We start from the raw sequence: 17,113 nt of genomic DNA on the forward strand, positions 1-17,113 counted from the left end.
GTGTTTGTATGTCACAAACAATAGACATAAATGATGGCAATTACTGCAGCTTCTCTTGGAGGATAACAAACATAATTGCCAGAAGAGGCAGCCTGGTGGGAATGGAGAGAGTGGAGCTAAGTCAACAAATCTACTATGTGCTGGGAACTGTGTGAGGCGATGAGGATACAGCAATAAACAAATGCTTTCATGTGGAAGAAGAATCAAGTAGACATATCAATTAATAGGATCATTTCAGATGGTGATAAGTACTATGAAGAATGTAGAATCTCGTGATGTGCTAAGAGAATGACCTGGGAGGAGGGGAACTACCTAAATCAGGTGGTCAGGGCAAGAAGTTCTCTTTGAAGAGGTGATATCTGCATTGAGGCCTGATTTCTCTGAATTTCACTTTCGAAATGTATAAAATGGAGATAAGGACACATATCTCATGAGGTTCTTCAAAGGCTTAAATGAGGCAACGCTTGTAAAACACTAGCACATGTTCTGATACATACATTTAATAAATGATAGCTACTAGTATTAACATAATATTAAATGTAATTTTATAAGTTAATAAAATTAAAGAACCTAGAACCGAGAACCCTAGGGCTTGTCATCGCTGATGGGTTTGGAAACTTGACTTTTTCAGAGACCCTCGATGGACTTCACAGACTTGTCCAGGCTGCCCCTGTTTCTCCAAGACCCACCCCCAACTTCTCAACAACCAGAGGAGATCCAGCTGCTTAGTGAAGAGGTGACTCTTAAACACAGAGACAGCCCGCACTGGTGCCAGTGTGGAAACTGCCTCCCATCCCAGCTCCCTGAGAGCCATAGGTGCCTGGAGGAGCTGTGCTGCCGGAAAAAGGTGGGTGCCTGCATCACCACCTCAGAGCCGTTCAAGAAGCTCGTCCTGTCCAGACGCGTCCTGCAGTTCCTCTTGCTCTACCAGGAGCCCTTGCTGGTGCTGGACGCAGATTCCACCAACAGCCAGCTGCGGCACTGTGCCTACAGGTGCTACACCACCTGGCGCTTTGGCTCCCAGGACCTGGCTGATTTCGCTATCCTGCCTAGCTGCTGCCGCTGGAGGATCCGCAGAGAGTTTCCCAAGAGTGAAGGCCAGTACAGTGGCTTCAAGGGTCCTTACTGATGGCATGGGACTGAGCAGTCATATTAACATTACCTTTGCTTGCACTTGGAGCTTCACCTGCAAAGATCTGTGGCCAGATTTTCAGCCAAAGGGCAATGTGCTTTCCTCTCCTACAGCTATGTGTGTCAGAGAGGAGGGTGGCCGGGGTAAACAAACAAACAAACCAGAATTCCTCAGCATGGACTAAGTGTCAAGAGATTCAGATTTATGTCTTAATTTTGTCCCTAGGAAGTTGTGTGATCCTAGGCCTTTAACCTCTGTATCTCAGTCGCCTTGTTATCCAACCTACTATCTCACAGAGATATTGGCAGGATAAATTGAGACAGAGTACATGAACTTTCTCCTTAATGCATACAGAGCTACATGAACGCAAAGCAGCTCGTTATGAGGTCAGACTAGGATAATGTCCAACTATGAACAAACCTTTTGGGTTCTGGTTGGAGAATGTGGAAGATTAAAAGTGGCCACAAATTCTTTGGCACTTGTCCGTCAAGACCTGAAGGTTATGTCTCCTCCCCTCGCATCTGGGCAGCTCTGCCTGCTTTATCCAACAGTGGAAGTTAAGCTGTGTCAGCTTCAGGGTCTTGGTTTTAAGAGGCTGGCAGCTTCCACTTCCTGTCCCTTGACACTCTTGCTGTGAAGAAAGTCAGCCCTCAGGTAAAAGTCTGACTATCCTGAAACCACCCTGCTGTGAGGAAGCCCAAAGAGCCACATGGAGAGGAGAGACACCCAACCAGCCCCCAGCTTTCAAGCCATCCAAGCCCAGTCACTAGACATGGGAGAGAAGAAGACTTCAGAGGATTCGAGTTTGCTAACATATGACTGCAACTGCAGACACCCCAAGTGAGAGCTGCCCAGTGAACCCACAGAACAAAATGGTTGTTTTAAGCCACTAAGTTTTGGGTTGTTTGTTACACAGCAACAAATAAGTGGGACAGAGAGCAAGCCTGACTCATGGGAACATAGACTCAGCCCATACCGGCCCTGGTTCTAAGGTTCTTAGGGAGCCTGGACCACCCCTGGACCCCCTCAGGGGCTTAGGTTTCTATTTGGCAGTTCTAGGAGGGCCGCAGACCAAATCAGGTAACTCACCAGACGAGCCCTGGAATCATCCCATCTAACTGCCGAGCTACTCAATACATTCCAATCTGCATCATGTTTCTATGACTACAAGTAACTACTGCTGTTAAAAACTGGAAAAAGCCACCTTCATGCCTTTAACATCCTGTACTTTGCAGCAAATTAGAATGGATGCAGTCTGGATGCTACTTAAAAAGCAACTCCCACCCAAACCTTTACCATTTCTATACATCAACTGCTAAGAAGATGAAAATGGATAGTCGTAGGTGTTAGGATCCTCTGCAGCATTTCCTTTTCATGGGTTTGGCACTACAATTGACTAGTCATCTATTTCTAAACAATGACTATTTCAAAGAATAAATAGAAACCACTATTTGATACTGTGACTGATGAAGGATCTGTGAGGTTTTTTATGCATACTCTAAGATTTACCATTTTGATACTTTTTAAAACCAGCAGCTTTCTACTGTATTAATGTAAAATAGTGTGAACAAAAATCTTTTCTTGACCCAGGATTTTATCTGGCTTTAAACTCAGGAATCAAGTTACTTAGACCAGATTCAACTTTCATTTTTACTACCTTTCAGAGATATTTTTGAAAAGAGGATTATATATGACTTCTTCAGCAATGAAATTTTTTACTCCTAGAATTCTATGTAACTGCTACAGATTTCCATTTGATGGCCTGAACCTTTATACCTTATTTTGGGTGCCTTATTCCTAGCATGTTTCTATCACCTTGTAGAGGCCCCAGATAGAATTTAGCATGACAAATACCACTGGATCCACCTACTGTTTTCCTTCACCTTCCCCACAGATGCTTTGGGTAAGAGGGTGAGAGAGTGATGTGTTATGTCAACTCTGTGCAAAATGTCTGACACTTCCTACAATAACATGCATCATATTTGTATTCTTATTTTTAGTCTACTGCATAAAATAATGTCATTGCCAAAGGCATCCCAAGGAGAGTCACATTTTGTAGGATCTGTTTTCTCGTACTTACATCCATTTTTCTATCATGGTAATTGGACAGTATTCACTACTTCATCTCTGTATCAGAGATCTGCTTTCTTGTATCACTGGCTGATTTCATGTAGAATTGGTAATGGACTTGCATTTCTCTCTTTAGAGGGAACCATTTTTTAAACTTTTCCTAATTCTAGCTTGGTAATGTACATGTCTTAACCTGACTACTTTGATAATAAAAAATAATGTATAATTCATGATTATTGAGTGTTCCTTTTAGATTCTTTTCTCAGAAGATCCCCAAATCACAGTTAGCTCCTTCATTGACACATTCATTCAACATATTCATTGAGGCACTACGACATAATAAAATACCTATTTTGTCTCCGCCCCTGGTTCCTGACACAGAGCTCCTAAATCCTTTGGAATTTCCTGGGTGATATGAATGTCTTGTGTTCTAATGAGGCGACTCTTGGTGGGCTCCTGGACAACTTCAGGATGGGGGCTGGTCCCCAGAAAGATCAACCCATGATTAGAAGCTTGGAACTTTTGGCCCCACTCCCTCATCCTCTAGAATGGGAAGAGGTTGGAAATTGAGTTAATAATTGATTATGGGCCTACACAATGAAGCCTCCATAAAAATCTCTAAACTATGAGGTTTAGAGAGCTTCTACATGCTGGGAGGGTGGTGCACCCCAACTCCACAGGGACAGAAGCTTCTGTGCTTGGGACCCATCCAGACGTCGCCCTCTGTGCCTCTTCATCCGGCTGTTCATCTGTATTTTTTATAATATCCTTTATAATAAACTGGTAAATGTAAGCAAAGGTTTCCCTGAATTCTATGAGCTGTTGTAGCAAATGATTGAAACTGAGGAGGGGATTATGGGAACCCCCAATTTATAGCCCGTTTGTCAGAAGTACAGGTGACAACCGGGGACTTGTGACTGGGATTTGAAGTGGGGGACCATCTTGTGGGACTGAGCCTTTAACCTGTGCAGTCTGTGCTAACTGCAGGTAGTTAATGTCATAACTGAATTGTACCACACCCGGTTGGTGTCTGGAGCCTTGGAGAATTGGTTGGTGTGGGTGTCGGAAGTGAGTCAAGTATAGGAAAACAGGAGTTTTTTTTCACACACTCACTAGTCACCAATGATAGATAAGGTTGCTGCTGTCATGGAGACGTGAGGAGATGGACATTAGTTAAATAATTCAAACAAATGTAAACTTGCACCTTGTGTTGAGTATCATGATGAAGAAGATAAATGATGCTCTGAGAGCCTATAATAGGGGAATTTGACCTATTTGCGGACATCAGAGAAGTCCTCCCTGAGGAAGGAGCCCTTCAACTGAAATTTGAAGGATAAGTACTAGATAAGTAGGTAAATAGGAGAGGAAAGAGCATTCTGGGCATAGAGAATAACACGTACAAAGTCCCTGGGGCAGAAAAAGTATAGCAGGTTTGAAGAACTTAAAGGATACCTGTATGACTGTTCTATAAATAGTAAGGGAAGTAAGACATGAGACAAGACTGGACAGGGAGGCAGGGGCTGGACTGCATCGAGCTTGTAGGTAATGACAAGGAGTTTTGTCTTTATCCTAAGAAAGACCAATGGAGAGCCACTGAAGGGTTTTAAGTAGGAGCCTGGTGAGAGTATATTTGATTTTTAAAAGATTAGTCTGATCGCTGTGTGAAAAATGAACTAGGAGTGGTGGTAGATATAATTTCTTCAGTCTTTCCCTATTCCATGAAACATCTGCCCCAAATATGAAGCAAAATGGACTGACTCTCTTTTCTCTCCTCCTCTTCCTCTTAGGAAATGACAAAAAGATCAGCAGCAAAAAAAAAAAAGGAAAAGCCTTAGTGTACCTTGATTTTTAGAATATCTCCTGTCCCAAGTTGGTGGGACTTGTTGAGCTTCGAGTCAGGGGCAGCAATGTGCCAAATCTAGAGACGAAGGGCAGTCAACATTGCCTACTGATGCATTCCACCCTGTGATGTAAGGCCTGAAAGTGAGGTCTAATATCACATGCTGCCTTGACATCTGGTGAAATCAGGAGGGACTAGAATGGCTTAACCACAAGTTCCTCTCCTCAGTCTGCTCCCATGGAAAAGGTCACCTAGTTAAAAAAATCTTCCTTATCAAATGGACCAGATGCAGTTCCTTCTTCTCCCTAAGTAGTGGGTCTGAGTTTGCCACGAGCCCACAGAATTATCCAAAAGAGCCAATCACATCCTCCTATGGGAACCACAGAGCACCTCACCCTCTTGATACTACAAAGTAAGCTTGCCTTCCACTGCTTCTGGATGTTCACTCTGTTCCTAAATGCCATCCCCATGTGACCCTGCAAGGCATGTGCTGTCCTTATCTCCCCAGCTGGGAGTATATGTGACTAATAAATTGCTGTCAATTTCATTAGTCCAGCATTGGGTGTCACGTGTTTAGCCAACCTCATAACCCTAGGGTGGGAATCCCTCCCTCACCAATGGAGTACAGAGGAGGAGATTAAGGTGCTCCTAATTCCAGCAGCCTTCAAAAATTAGAGACTTGGCTTCTGCACAGAGTCACTGTCTGCACAAAGTGCTGCCTCCTAGAGCCCATAAGAAACTGGGAGCGTCCACCCCCAACAGCATTTATTCAGATGAGCCACTAGAGTGCACTGGGCGTGGCTTCACTCTCTGCTGCTTGTACTCTTCTCAGCCCATATTCTAATCCCACGCCGTCCTCACTCTGGGCATCTCTGTGTGTCCGACTGAACACCTTCTGCTCTCTCCTGGACAGATTTAGACATTGCTACCTTCTTTCACTTTTACTGTGATCTCTCCATTTCCTCTTCTCCAGTCCCAGAAGGTTTATGAACCATGTTTCCAAAACAAGTGATGATCTGTGGAGAGGATTTTGCATTTCCAACATCCTTAGTTCCTCTTAATGATCATTATATCACGAAGGTCACAGGAGCCTGAGTCTTCAGTAATTAGAGGAGGAGGTGGCCAACTCTGACTGGCCCTTTTCACCAAATAATTGCCAACTTGACAGGCTTGGCTCAGGGAAGTACGCAAGCCTGTGGAGATAGTAAGTTATGAGTTACCTTTTATTTCCCCAAGCAAACAAGCTCCTCAATGGCAAAAGGCTCGTCTTGGGCTTGTGTCCTTACATGCCTATTCCACACACTGGTGCAGTGGGGGAGAGCTGGGACACTGGAAACAGACCACCTGGGTTCAAATCCTAGCTCGCCCACTGATTAGCTGAGCGGCCTTAGGCAGTTTATCCAATCCTTAGAAACCTCAGTCGTACCTTTGTGTCCTAGAGTTGTATTAAATATTACATGTTACAAGTGTAAATGTATGTAAAGCACTCAGCACACTGCCTGGCACAGAGTAAGCACTCAATAAATCCAGCTATTATTATTAAAGTGTTAATCACATGTCTAACGATGCTGTTATTGTCATTTGGACAGTGCCCAAGCATCACTCCTAAGCTCTAGGCCCATATATTTAACCACCTGTGGATATTCTACTTAAATAGTTTAGAGACAACTCAAACAGGTACAAAGCGGAAATCATTACCTCTGCTCCCTCCACCCCACCCACATGTGCTCTTCTAGAACCCCCAAGTTCAGTTCGTAGCATCACCTGCCATCAGCTCAGTTTCCCAAGCCAGAAATCCGAGGGATAGCCGCACGCCTCACATCTCCCTTCTCCTTCCCCTTTCCATCCAATCTCACCAATTCGTTCAGCAAACACTTATTGAGCACCCTGGCACAGTGCAGGTGCCAGGACAAACAAGTGAACAAGACAGGCTCTCCTGGAAGCTAGGTGCAGTGGGGAAGATGGGCAAGCAATGTGTAAAGAAATGAGGTGGGAGCAGCTTGTGATAAAGAGTCTGAAAGAAACAAGCAGCATGCTGGGATAGAAACAATGGAGTTACTTCTGATAGGGGTGAGGGGTGGCCTATCCAAGGAAGTAACATTTAAGCTAGATATGAATGCCAAGGAGCTGGCTGTGACAAGATGGGGGAAGGGCATTCCAGGCAGAGGGATGGCAAGGGCAAAGCACTGAAGTGGGAAAGAAATGAGTGTGTTCCAAGAATGGTCAGATGGCCAGTGTGACTGGGACATTTACGACAAGGTCCCTACCTTCTAAGTCTAGCCAGGGAGGGACACAGGCTTACTTGTTTTCTTACTGCTTCATAAACTGTGTGGTCCCATCTCAGTGAAACAGAAGCTCAAAGAAAGGCAAAATAAAATCCGTACAGGCAAGAGTAACCACAGAGGGCTTTATGATGCTCGTGAGACGTGAGCTGGCCCTTCCGGATGAAGAGACTGGAAACATTCAGTGGGATGAGAAGAGAAATTCCCAACAGGACCAGTGGCATGAGCTAGGTCCAGAAAGAAATGAATATGGTATGTGCTGAGATGACAAGTAGACTTGGCTGGCTCCCCAGACTAGGAAGGAAGTGGACAAAGATAAATAGAAACTGATTTGGGAAAATCTTAAAAAAAAACAAAAACGCTGAGGTGTTTGGACCAATTGCAAAGTCAAGATAGAGCCATTCTTGGGCTGCCAGAGGACATGAGGAAAGCAGTCAGTGACTTAAGAACATCCTTCAGACAGCCATGAGGATGTTGGGTGGAGGTGGAAACCCTGGGAAGGACATTACTTAGAAGTCTGCAGGGATCATACAAGAGTGACTCAATAAGCAACCAGGACTAATTGGGTGGTGGTGATAGAAAGAAAAGGAAGAATCTGAGAAAGTATTTTTTAAATTCGTTTAAGTCCAACAATAGAGAACTGGTTAAATAAATTATGGCACATTCATATAACAGAACAGTATGCAGCTATTTTAAATGATGCCATAGAAGGATAGCAAATGACACTGAAAGATGTTCAAGGCAGAACACAATCTGCATGACATTTCTTGCTTAAGGAGAATGTGAGCCTTTAATTAGAGCTTTTTTTTCCCTGCAAAGATAGTATTTATTAAAAACCTTTAACCCTATAATATTTATTAAAAACCTTTAACCCTGAATGCACATTTAAAGAGACAAAGAAGAACCACCTCATTGGAATATGTCATGGATAATGACAAATGTAATCATTCAGAGATATCAGAAAGGATAACTGGCATTTCCTGAAATCCAGAAATCAAGCTTAAAAACCTTCTTTTGGGTTTTCCTCTACTATGATTTGTTTTGTCAATTAAGAGTTGGCATATGGCTGGCTCTATACTTCTTATTATGGGCTGAACCTTGCCCACCCTCCCCCAGCCACCCCCATGCATATGCTGAAGTCACAACTCCATTATCTCAGAATATGACTGCATTTGGAGATGTAGTCTTTAGTGAGGTAATTAAGGTAAAATGAGATCATATAGGTGGGCCCTAATCCAATCTGACTGGTGTCCTTATAAAAAGAGGACATGAGGACACAGGCACAGAGGGAAGATCATGTGAAGATACAGGGGGAAGATGGCCATCTATAAGCCAAGGAGAGAAGCCTCAGAAGAAACCGTCCCTGCCAAAACCTTGATCTTGGACTTCCAGCCTCCAGAATCATGAGAAAACAAATTCCTGTTATTTAAGTCACCCCATCTTTTGTGGTGCTTTGTTACAGCACCTCCACAAAGACACCTCTCTTCTTTCTTTTTAATTGTGGCAAATATATTTTGAATATGAAATCTAATGCCAGGCTTGGCAGTTCCTCAAATATTTAGATATAGAATTACCATATGATCCATCTATTCCATTCCTAGGTATAGACCCAAAAGAATTGAAAGTGGGGACTCAAATAGACACTCACACACAAATGTTCACAGCAGCATCACTGAAAATGGCCAAAAGATGGAAACAACCCAAGTGTCCATCAACAGATGAATGGATAAACAAAATGGGGTATATCTATGCAATGGAATATTACCTGGCCATTAAGAAAATGAAGTTCTGATACATGCTACAACATGGATGAACATTGAAAACATTATGCTAAGTGAAATAAGCCAGACACGAAAGGCCACATACTGTATGATTCTATTTATATGAAATACCCAGAAGAGGCAAATCCATAGAGACAGAAAGTAAAATAAAGGTTACCAGAGACCAGGGAGGAGAAGGAAAGGGGAAGTTAGTGTTTAATGGGTACAGAGCTTCTGTTTGGGATGATGAGAAAGTTCTGGAAATGGACAATAATGATGGTTGCACAACGCTGTGAATGTACTTAATGCCACTAAATTGTACACTTAAAAATACTTAAAATCATAAATTCATGTTATGTATATTTACCACAATTTTTAAAATTGCCAAAAACTAATACCTACGTAACTGTGGGATTTTTATATTTTGTGGAAATTTCTCTATATTATTAAAAAATGCATACTTTTTTTTGCAGTGTCTAAACACTCTGAGTCTCAATTGGAGGCTTGGGTCAGCTTGCTGTTCAAATTTCCTAGTGTCCTCCAAATGCATATCCGTCTGGTAAGAAAATATCCCACTGGAGATCCCCAGCACGGCCAGCAAGCCAAGAGTACGGTATTTGCAAGGATTTGCAAGGAAGAAGGGATAAGCCAGTGGCTGGTGGATATAACTCTTACCTTTGGCTCTCTAAGGGTGGAATTTGAGGCACAGAACTTGCCTGAGGCATTGACTTTGTCATCCATTACTATTTCTACTATTCCGATGGGAATAAATTTGCCTTCAATTTCAGATAAAGCACTAAACGACGAGGTTCACAAAGGCACTTGCTGATCCCTGTGTTGAGCATGCAGGTAAGCATTGAATGTGCGCCGTGCCCATTCAGTTTGAGGACTGCCTGACGCAATGCCTGGCATCAGCTTTTCCTTGCTCAGAGTACGTCCGCATTAGTTCCTGTGCCCCTGGGAGAGCAAAGTGGCTCAGCCTCCAAGGTGGGTGAGGTGAGGAAACCCACACGCAGCCAGGCAGTGCCAAAGGGTAATTACTGTGAGTGTCTCTGCGAGGTGGAGGCTTCTGAATGTGCCATAGAGGCCTCATCAAAACGGGCTGGGACACGTCATCCTAGAAATGAAGGTGGCACCCAGGGGAATATAGAGTGGGCTGAAGCTGCTGCCTCATAGAAACAGATTCAAATGTCGAAATGAAGCAGTGAGGGGTAAAATTAGAGTAAGCAGAACATTTTAGGCGAGGAAAGAGTCCCTGTGGGAAACTCACTTTAAATAAACCCGATCTATAAAAATCTAGATTCACTAAATAAGCAAATAGGATGGGTAAGAATGAATTTTGCTTATAAAGGGGCTCATAACAAGATAAGATTCCTTTCAATAACATTTGAATGAAATCATATAAAAATGGAGTCCTTTTTAGGAGCTTATCTATCAAAGAAAGAGGGGGATGTCCAGAGCGTGGGCTTTGACTGACTAGCTGTGAGACCCCTCTAGACCTCATCTTAGTTTTCTGATTTGCAAAAGAAAAGGACTGGGCTCAATATGGTCTTAACGTACTTTTAATCTCAAAATGCTCCCTCCATTGTATAAAATGAGGTCAATTTGTATTTGGCATTAAGCTTATATAAACTGCTTAGCACATCACCTGGTAAGTGGTCAATGAATGTACTATGTTAGTTAAAATCAAAAGTCCTTACCACAGCCTCTGAGGCCCCACCTGATCTGGCCCCTGACTACCTCTCAGGACCTTAGCTTACCTCACTCTCATCCTTGCCTACTATGCTCCGTTCATATTAGCCTTCTTTCTGTTCTTGGAACACACCAAGCTTGTTCCTACCTCAGGGCCTTTGCACTTGCCATTCCCTCTGGCTGGCATCCTTTCCCTGAAGATTTTCAGAGTTGGCTCCTTCCTGACATTCAGATCTCAGCTCAAATGTACTTCCTTAGAGAGGGCCTCCCTCGAGCTGATAGATGGATAGAGAATTCAACACCCAACAGAGAATGCGCATTCTTTTAGGGGGCACATGGAACATTTACAAAAACAGACACACATTAGAGCATGTACTTCCTTCAACACATTACCAATGATCAATATGATACAGACCAGGTTCTCCAACCACATTTCAATGAAATGAGAAATTAATTTTTAAAAGATAAATGTAAACCATATTTGGAAACTAAATAAAATATTGCTAAATGACCCTTGGAAATATTTAACACTGGATGATAATGAAAACGCCACATGTCAAAATTAGTGGGACACAGTGAAAGTACCACTTTAAAGGGCAATTTATAGCTTTATATACATATATCAGGAAACAAGAAAGGTTAAAAAAAGACATGGGCTAAGCATTCAACTCAAAACATTGGGAAAAGAGCAGCAGAACCAACTGAAAGAAAAAAGAAGGAAATAATAACTATTAGGGCAGAAATCTATGAAATAAAGAACAACTGAGACAACTAACAAAACTAAAAGCTGGTTCTATGAAAACATCAATAAGATAGAAGTCTTGCCAGAGGTGTGTCTAAGAAAAAAGCAAATAAATTACAGAATAAAAAGTAGACTATGATGGTCACAATAGAGTTTTTTTAAATATTAAGACTATTGCAATCACACGCTGATAAATTTGCATGGCTTTCCCTGACTGCCCCTACTTATTATTTTTATTGTCTATTGTCTGTCTCCTGGCACTGGAATGTAAGTTCCTTGAGGCAGAGATTCTTGTCTGTTTGGTTCCAGATAAACATCCAACACCAAATAACTATTTGATGAAAGCACAGATGAATGTCCCCAATAAGCCAGCACAATGAGGTCAGATAAGTTCTTCCCAATACAGATGTCTTGGTTTGTCTTCAGCAGATCTGCCCAGGTACCAGGGCAACTGCAAAGGAATCCCAGTAAAGGTCTCTGGGATCTGATCATACCAATGGCACAGTGTTACTGCGCCTTGATTATTTCTGGAGCCACTCAAAGAAACTGAATTTCTGGGTCAGCGGGCTATAGTTGTGCATATATCCTGGGTATGAAGGGTAAAGGGGGAAAACAGTTTGACGGTCCCTCAAAAAGTTAAACATCGGGGGCTGGCCTGGTGGCATAGCGGTTAAGTGCACGCGCTCCGCTTCAGCGGCCTGAGGGTTCGCAGGTTGGGATCTGGGGCGCGCACCGACGCACTGCTTGTCAAGCCATGCTATGGCAGCGTCCCATATAAAGTAGAGGAATGTAGGCACGGATGTTAGCCCAGGGCCAGTCTTCCTCAGCAAAAAAAGCAGAGGATTGGCATCAGATGTTAGCTCAGGGCGAGTCTTCCTCACCAAAACAAAAAAAAAGTTAAACATAGAATTAACATATCACCCAGAAATTCCACTTTTAGGTATATACCCCAAAGAATTGAAAACAGGGACTCAAATTAATACTGGTACAGGCATGTTCATAGCAGCACTATTCACAATAGCCAAAAGGTGGAAGCAACTCAAATGTCAATTAACTGATGAATGGATAGGCAAAATGTGACATCCATACAACAGAATATTATTCAGCCATAAAAAGGAATGAAATACCAATACATGCTACAATGTGGGTGAGCCTCGAAAACATTATCCTAAACGAAAGACACCAGACACAAAAAGTCACATGTAATGATTCCATTTATACGAAACATGCAGACTAGGTGAATCCATAGAGACAGAGAACAGATCAGTGGTTGCCAGGAGCTGGGAAGGAGAGGGAAGGGAGAGCTACTGCTTAATGGGTACAAAGTTTCCTTTTGCGGTGATGAAAATGTTTTGGAACTAGATAGGGGTGGTAGTTGCACAACATGGTGATTTACTAAATGCCACTGAATTTTTCACTTTAAAATGGTCAACTTTATGTTACGTGAATTTCACCTCAATTAAAAATAATTAATAAAAAGGGTAAAGGAGTACCAAATACACATCTCGCCAAATGGCTGAGTATTAAAATCAATAACCAAAGACTAATATTACTGCCACAGTACAAGAATCAATCTGAAAAATTTCCAAAAGTTTAATTATTATTTCAATTTTATTACATTTTACTAATCGAATTTTAAAGTTTGATTTTTATAACAGAGGGGCATTAATTCCTTAGGACCCCTCCTGTGATTGCTCCACTGAACATCCGGACATTGATCAGATATTCACTTCCAACTGTTCAAAGATGGAGCTAAGATATTTTTTGGCAGCTCTGCCAGAACAGGACACTGTTGATAGCGATACTGCCACCAAATCACTAAATTTTCCCTCCTCCTACATACTACACAACCATGGTAAAGACTTATGTCCTTTGGGCCAGCCCTGTGGCTTAGCGGTTAAGTGCGCGCACTCCGCTGCTGGGGGCCCCGGTTCGGATCCCTGGCGCACACCGACTCACCGCTTCTCTGGCCGTGCTGAGGCTGCGTCCCACATACAGCAACTAGAAGGATGTGCAACTATGACATACAACTATCTACTTGGGCTTTGGGGAAAAATAAATAAATAAAATTAAAAAAAAAAAAAAAAGACATGTCCTCTTCAACTTGTATACTTGAAAACTGGGGGGATGATGATGCCGTAATTTCATTGAAACAATCCCACAAACCGAAGCTTTGCACACTGCTTGAAGATACTTTCTGAATATTTTCTTTTTTTTTTTTTTTTTTAAAGATTTTATTTATTTATTTTCCCCCCAACGCCCCAGTAGATAGTTGTCTGTCACAGCTGCACATCCTTCCAGTTGCTGTACGTGGGACGCGGCCTCAGCATGGCCGGAGAAGCGGTGCGTCGGTGCGATCCCGGGATCCGAACCCGGGCCGCCAGCAGCAGAGCGCACGCACTTAACCGCCAAGCCACGGGGCCGGCCCACTTTCTGAATATTTTCAAGAGCAAATTAAAGATTATTTCTTCACTCACATTTTAAATTTCTAATATTTTTAGACCTTTATTGTTAGTCAAATTATTATCTAGCCAAGAAAAATCTTTCCTAATAGTCTGTCCATCAATTTTTCTATTAAACTATTTGAAAGTTTAGTTATTATTTTTGAAAATAAAAGTTTCCAATCATTATTTTAGCAATAACAAATCTAAATGTATACTTAAACTACTGATAAAATTTCAACATATAGAGTACCTAAGGAAAGTTTTTTCACTTCAGTTACAACTAGAATGCTCACTTACATTCGAAAGTGAATATTCACATATTAACAACATATCCCAACAACAGGCCTCATTCATATCACTGACATTGATACTCTGATTCGAGATGACGGTTACTTATGTGATCCCACATTCACAGATCACGTACAAGTTCAGAGAGGCCAGAAATGATGTTGAAGTAGTCATTTGACTACTTGGCCTTCCAAAGGCTGAGACCAAAACCAAAGCCAAATGGCAGATTTGGGTCAAACAGAAGGCTGAGGCTGATGGTGTTTCACCCCTAGTAAAGAGGCTGGACACAGGGAGCAGGAGGAGGTGAGCACTCTGGATAATTCTCAGGGCAGGAAAGAAGCAACCTGTACCCTCAGCTGACCCAAAGAAAGTGACTGCAGTCTGTCATCCCTCTTCCTGTTGAATATCCTGACGGAAACATGGGAAAACCAGAAAAAGGGAAGCAACCGAAGAGACAAATGCTACCCTCCACAAACACTTCCTGTTGGTTGTGCTTATAACTGCACAACATATCTTACGTGTCTCAGCACGGCCCTTGTCGTGCACACCTAACACGTGAGAGTTATAAAACTACCCAGACGCACAGTGTTCACTGATTTTTCGGAGGCTACACTTACAATAGAAAAGAATTGGGAAAATCCCAAGAGAATGCTTTGTGATTTGCTTACATGAATTAAAGAGGTTATTCTTAATCTGCACCCAGACAACGGAAATTCAAACTGTTATCATTATCAGTTGATGGTTTTGGAGTCTGACCAGTCCTTCCCTCTGTGCTTTTGTTTTCTCTTAGCCACCAATTTGCATCAAGAAAAATCTCTTATGACAGACAGAGGGAGGCATAGCAACTAGAAAAAGCAAGACCTCCAGAATGTTTTATCAAACACTAATGAGGCTGAGTTTTTACTCAACCATAAAACGGGATTCTGAGTATCAACTCACGTGAAGGTAGTTTTCAAAATAGAAACAGCTGTGCAGAGCTGGAGAAACCTGGATTCCCACTGTGTTGGATTAGGATCTACTGGACACTGTTTGGCTAAGAATCCAATAATTGTTGTTGGGGGTGGAAAAGATTAACACACAGTCTGTGTATTCCAGAAAACTCTGTCTTCACTAGAGTTCAAAGCAGATAGGTTTGATTCTTGTTGTTGTTTTGTTTCATTTTTATTCAGACTTCCAAGTAAGCCTGAAGTTGTCTGATATAAGATCAGAAGTACGGGTTAGAGGTTACATCTCTTGGAAAGCCTTCTTGCTTCTTGCGACAGCCCCTTCTCTTTTTTAACAGATCTAGTTCAAGTTTAACCAGTACAACTCTCCCGAGAGTGAAGCTTGGGATTGATGAGGGGAGTACAGTAAGCAGTGTCAATGGCCTGCGGAGTCCTGGCTCAGAATTCACGTTATCATGAGCCTTCCTGAAGCTAGTCAACTTAATCCTTCCAAGGTCACCAACTCTTCCTGTTGGGCAGGGACTTTCCCAGTTTTAGCACTGCAAGTCCCACGTCCTGGGAAACTTCTCAGTCCCTGGCAAACCAGGACAGTTGTCACCTAAAGATTTACCTCCTTTGCTTGAAGCTGTACCATATACAAACAAGACATCCTGAGTGGGACTCAAATCGTTGTAAACTTTTCAAGTCAAATCCACGTGCTCTGCAGCCTTTGTCTCTTTTCATTACCTATCACAGCATCAATATTTGGCTACCATTGACTAAGATTCCCACCTAGTTACTATAAAAACATCATTAAGAACATTAAATGAGGCAAACATTTCTACTCTGTTAAAAAAAATCTTTATTTTTCCACTTATTTTTTAAGGGAAAAAAAATCTAAATTCATACAAATGGTTTTGAATTTTTTTTAAAGCTCTTATTTTGTTTGGGTAAGAGATTTATTTTCTGTGCTTACAAAAATTATTTTGTAAGGGAATAATCATTTACCTAATAAGTTAGCTTTGTATTTCTCCCTCAAGCCCTGGCCCCTTCCCATGTATGTGAGTGTACATAGAAAAATGTACACCAAAATCCTCCCAAAAGAAAACAAATCAAACTGTCCTAAGATTAAAGACTAAAGATAGTAAATGAAATTCTCTGTAGCTTAATTGGAATTAAGAATTTTATGTTTATAATGTTTCCATGGAGTTAGTAACTATATTAGTTTCCTGTTGATGCTGGAACTACCACAAATTTAGTGGCTTAAGACAACACAAATATATTACCTTACTGTTCTGGAGGGCAGAAATCCAAAATAGGTCTTATAGGCTAAAATCAAGGTGTCAGCAGGGCTGCGTTCCTTCTGGAGGCTCTAGGGGGAATCCACTTCTCCTTTTCCAGCTTCATTCCTTGGCTCATGGCCTCCAGCTAGCCATCTCATCACTCTGACCTGTGCTTCTGCTGTCACAGGCCTTTTCTGACTCTGACTCTTCAGCCCCTCCCTTCATTTTTTAAGGACCTTTCTGATTAAACCAGGATAATGCAGGACAAGCTCCCCATCTCAAAGTCCCTCCCACATCTGCAAAGTCCCTTTTGCCACATAAGGTAACATATTCACAGGTTCGATCCGGGGATTAGGATGTGGATATCCTTGGGGGAGGGAGGGAGGGGGTCATTATTCTGCCTCCCACAGGAATTAAGATAGCATCTTAGAAAGTTCTCAGATTTGACACTAACGAGACTGTATCTTTAGGTCTTATTTTCCTGAGTCTGTTGGGTAATCCTTACAAATATTTAGGTATCTAATAATTTCTAAGTAAATTTGAAAAGATATTTTATTACATTGTATGCTAATGTCAGGAAACATAATGAAATCCATGGGATTCCAATAACTATCATCTCCACAAACAAGATTTCTCCCATTTCAAGGTGACCCCCTA

The 17,113-nt window shown here is 42.0% G+C and overlaps 1 protein-coding gene across 1 annotated transcript in view; it reads left to right on the forward strand.

Annotated features, from left to right (window-relative positions):
* The window catches only part of P2RX7 (purinergic receptor P2X 7), a 39,800-nt gene extending 36,406 nt beyond the window's left edge, over positions 1-3,394 (forward strand). Inside the window, exon 13 of the mRNA XM_004429996.3 lies at positions 632-3,394. Within this exon, the coding sequence (XP_004430053.1) occupies positions 632-1,129 (498 nt within the window). The 3' untranslated portion in view covers positions 1,130-3,394. The remainder of the gene's footprint in view (positions 1-631) is intronic.
* Positions 3,395-17,113: the final 13,719 nt, after the last annotated feature.

Source organism: Ceratotherium simum, chromosome 35, assembly GCF_057802395.1.
Source record: "Ceratotherium simum simum isolate JZ-2026a chromosome 35, ASM5780239v1, whole genome shotgun sequence".
NCBI classification, from domain to species: domain Eukaryota; kingdom Metazoa; phylum Chordata; class Mammalia; order Perissodactyla; family Rhinocerotidae; genus Ceratotherium; species Ceratotherium simum.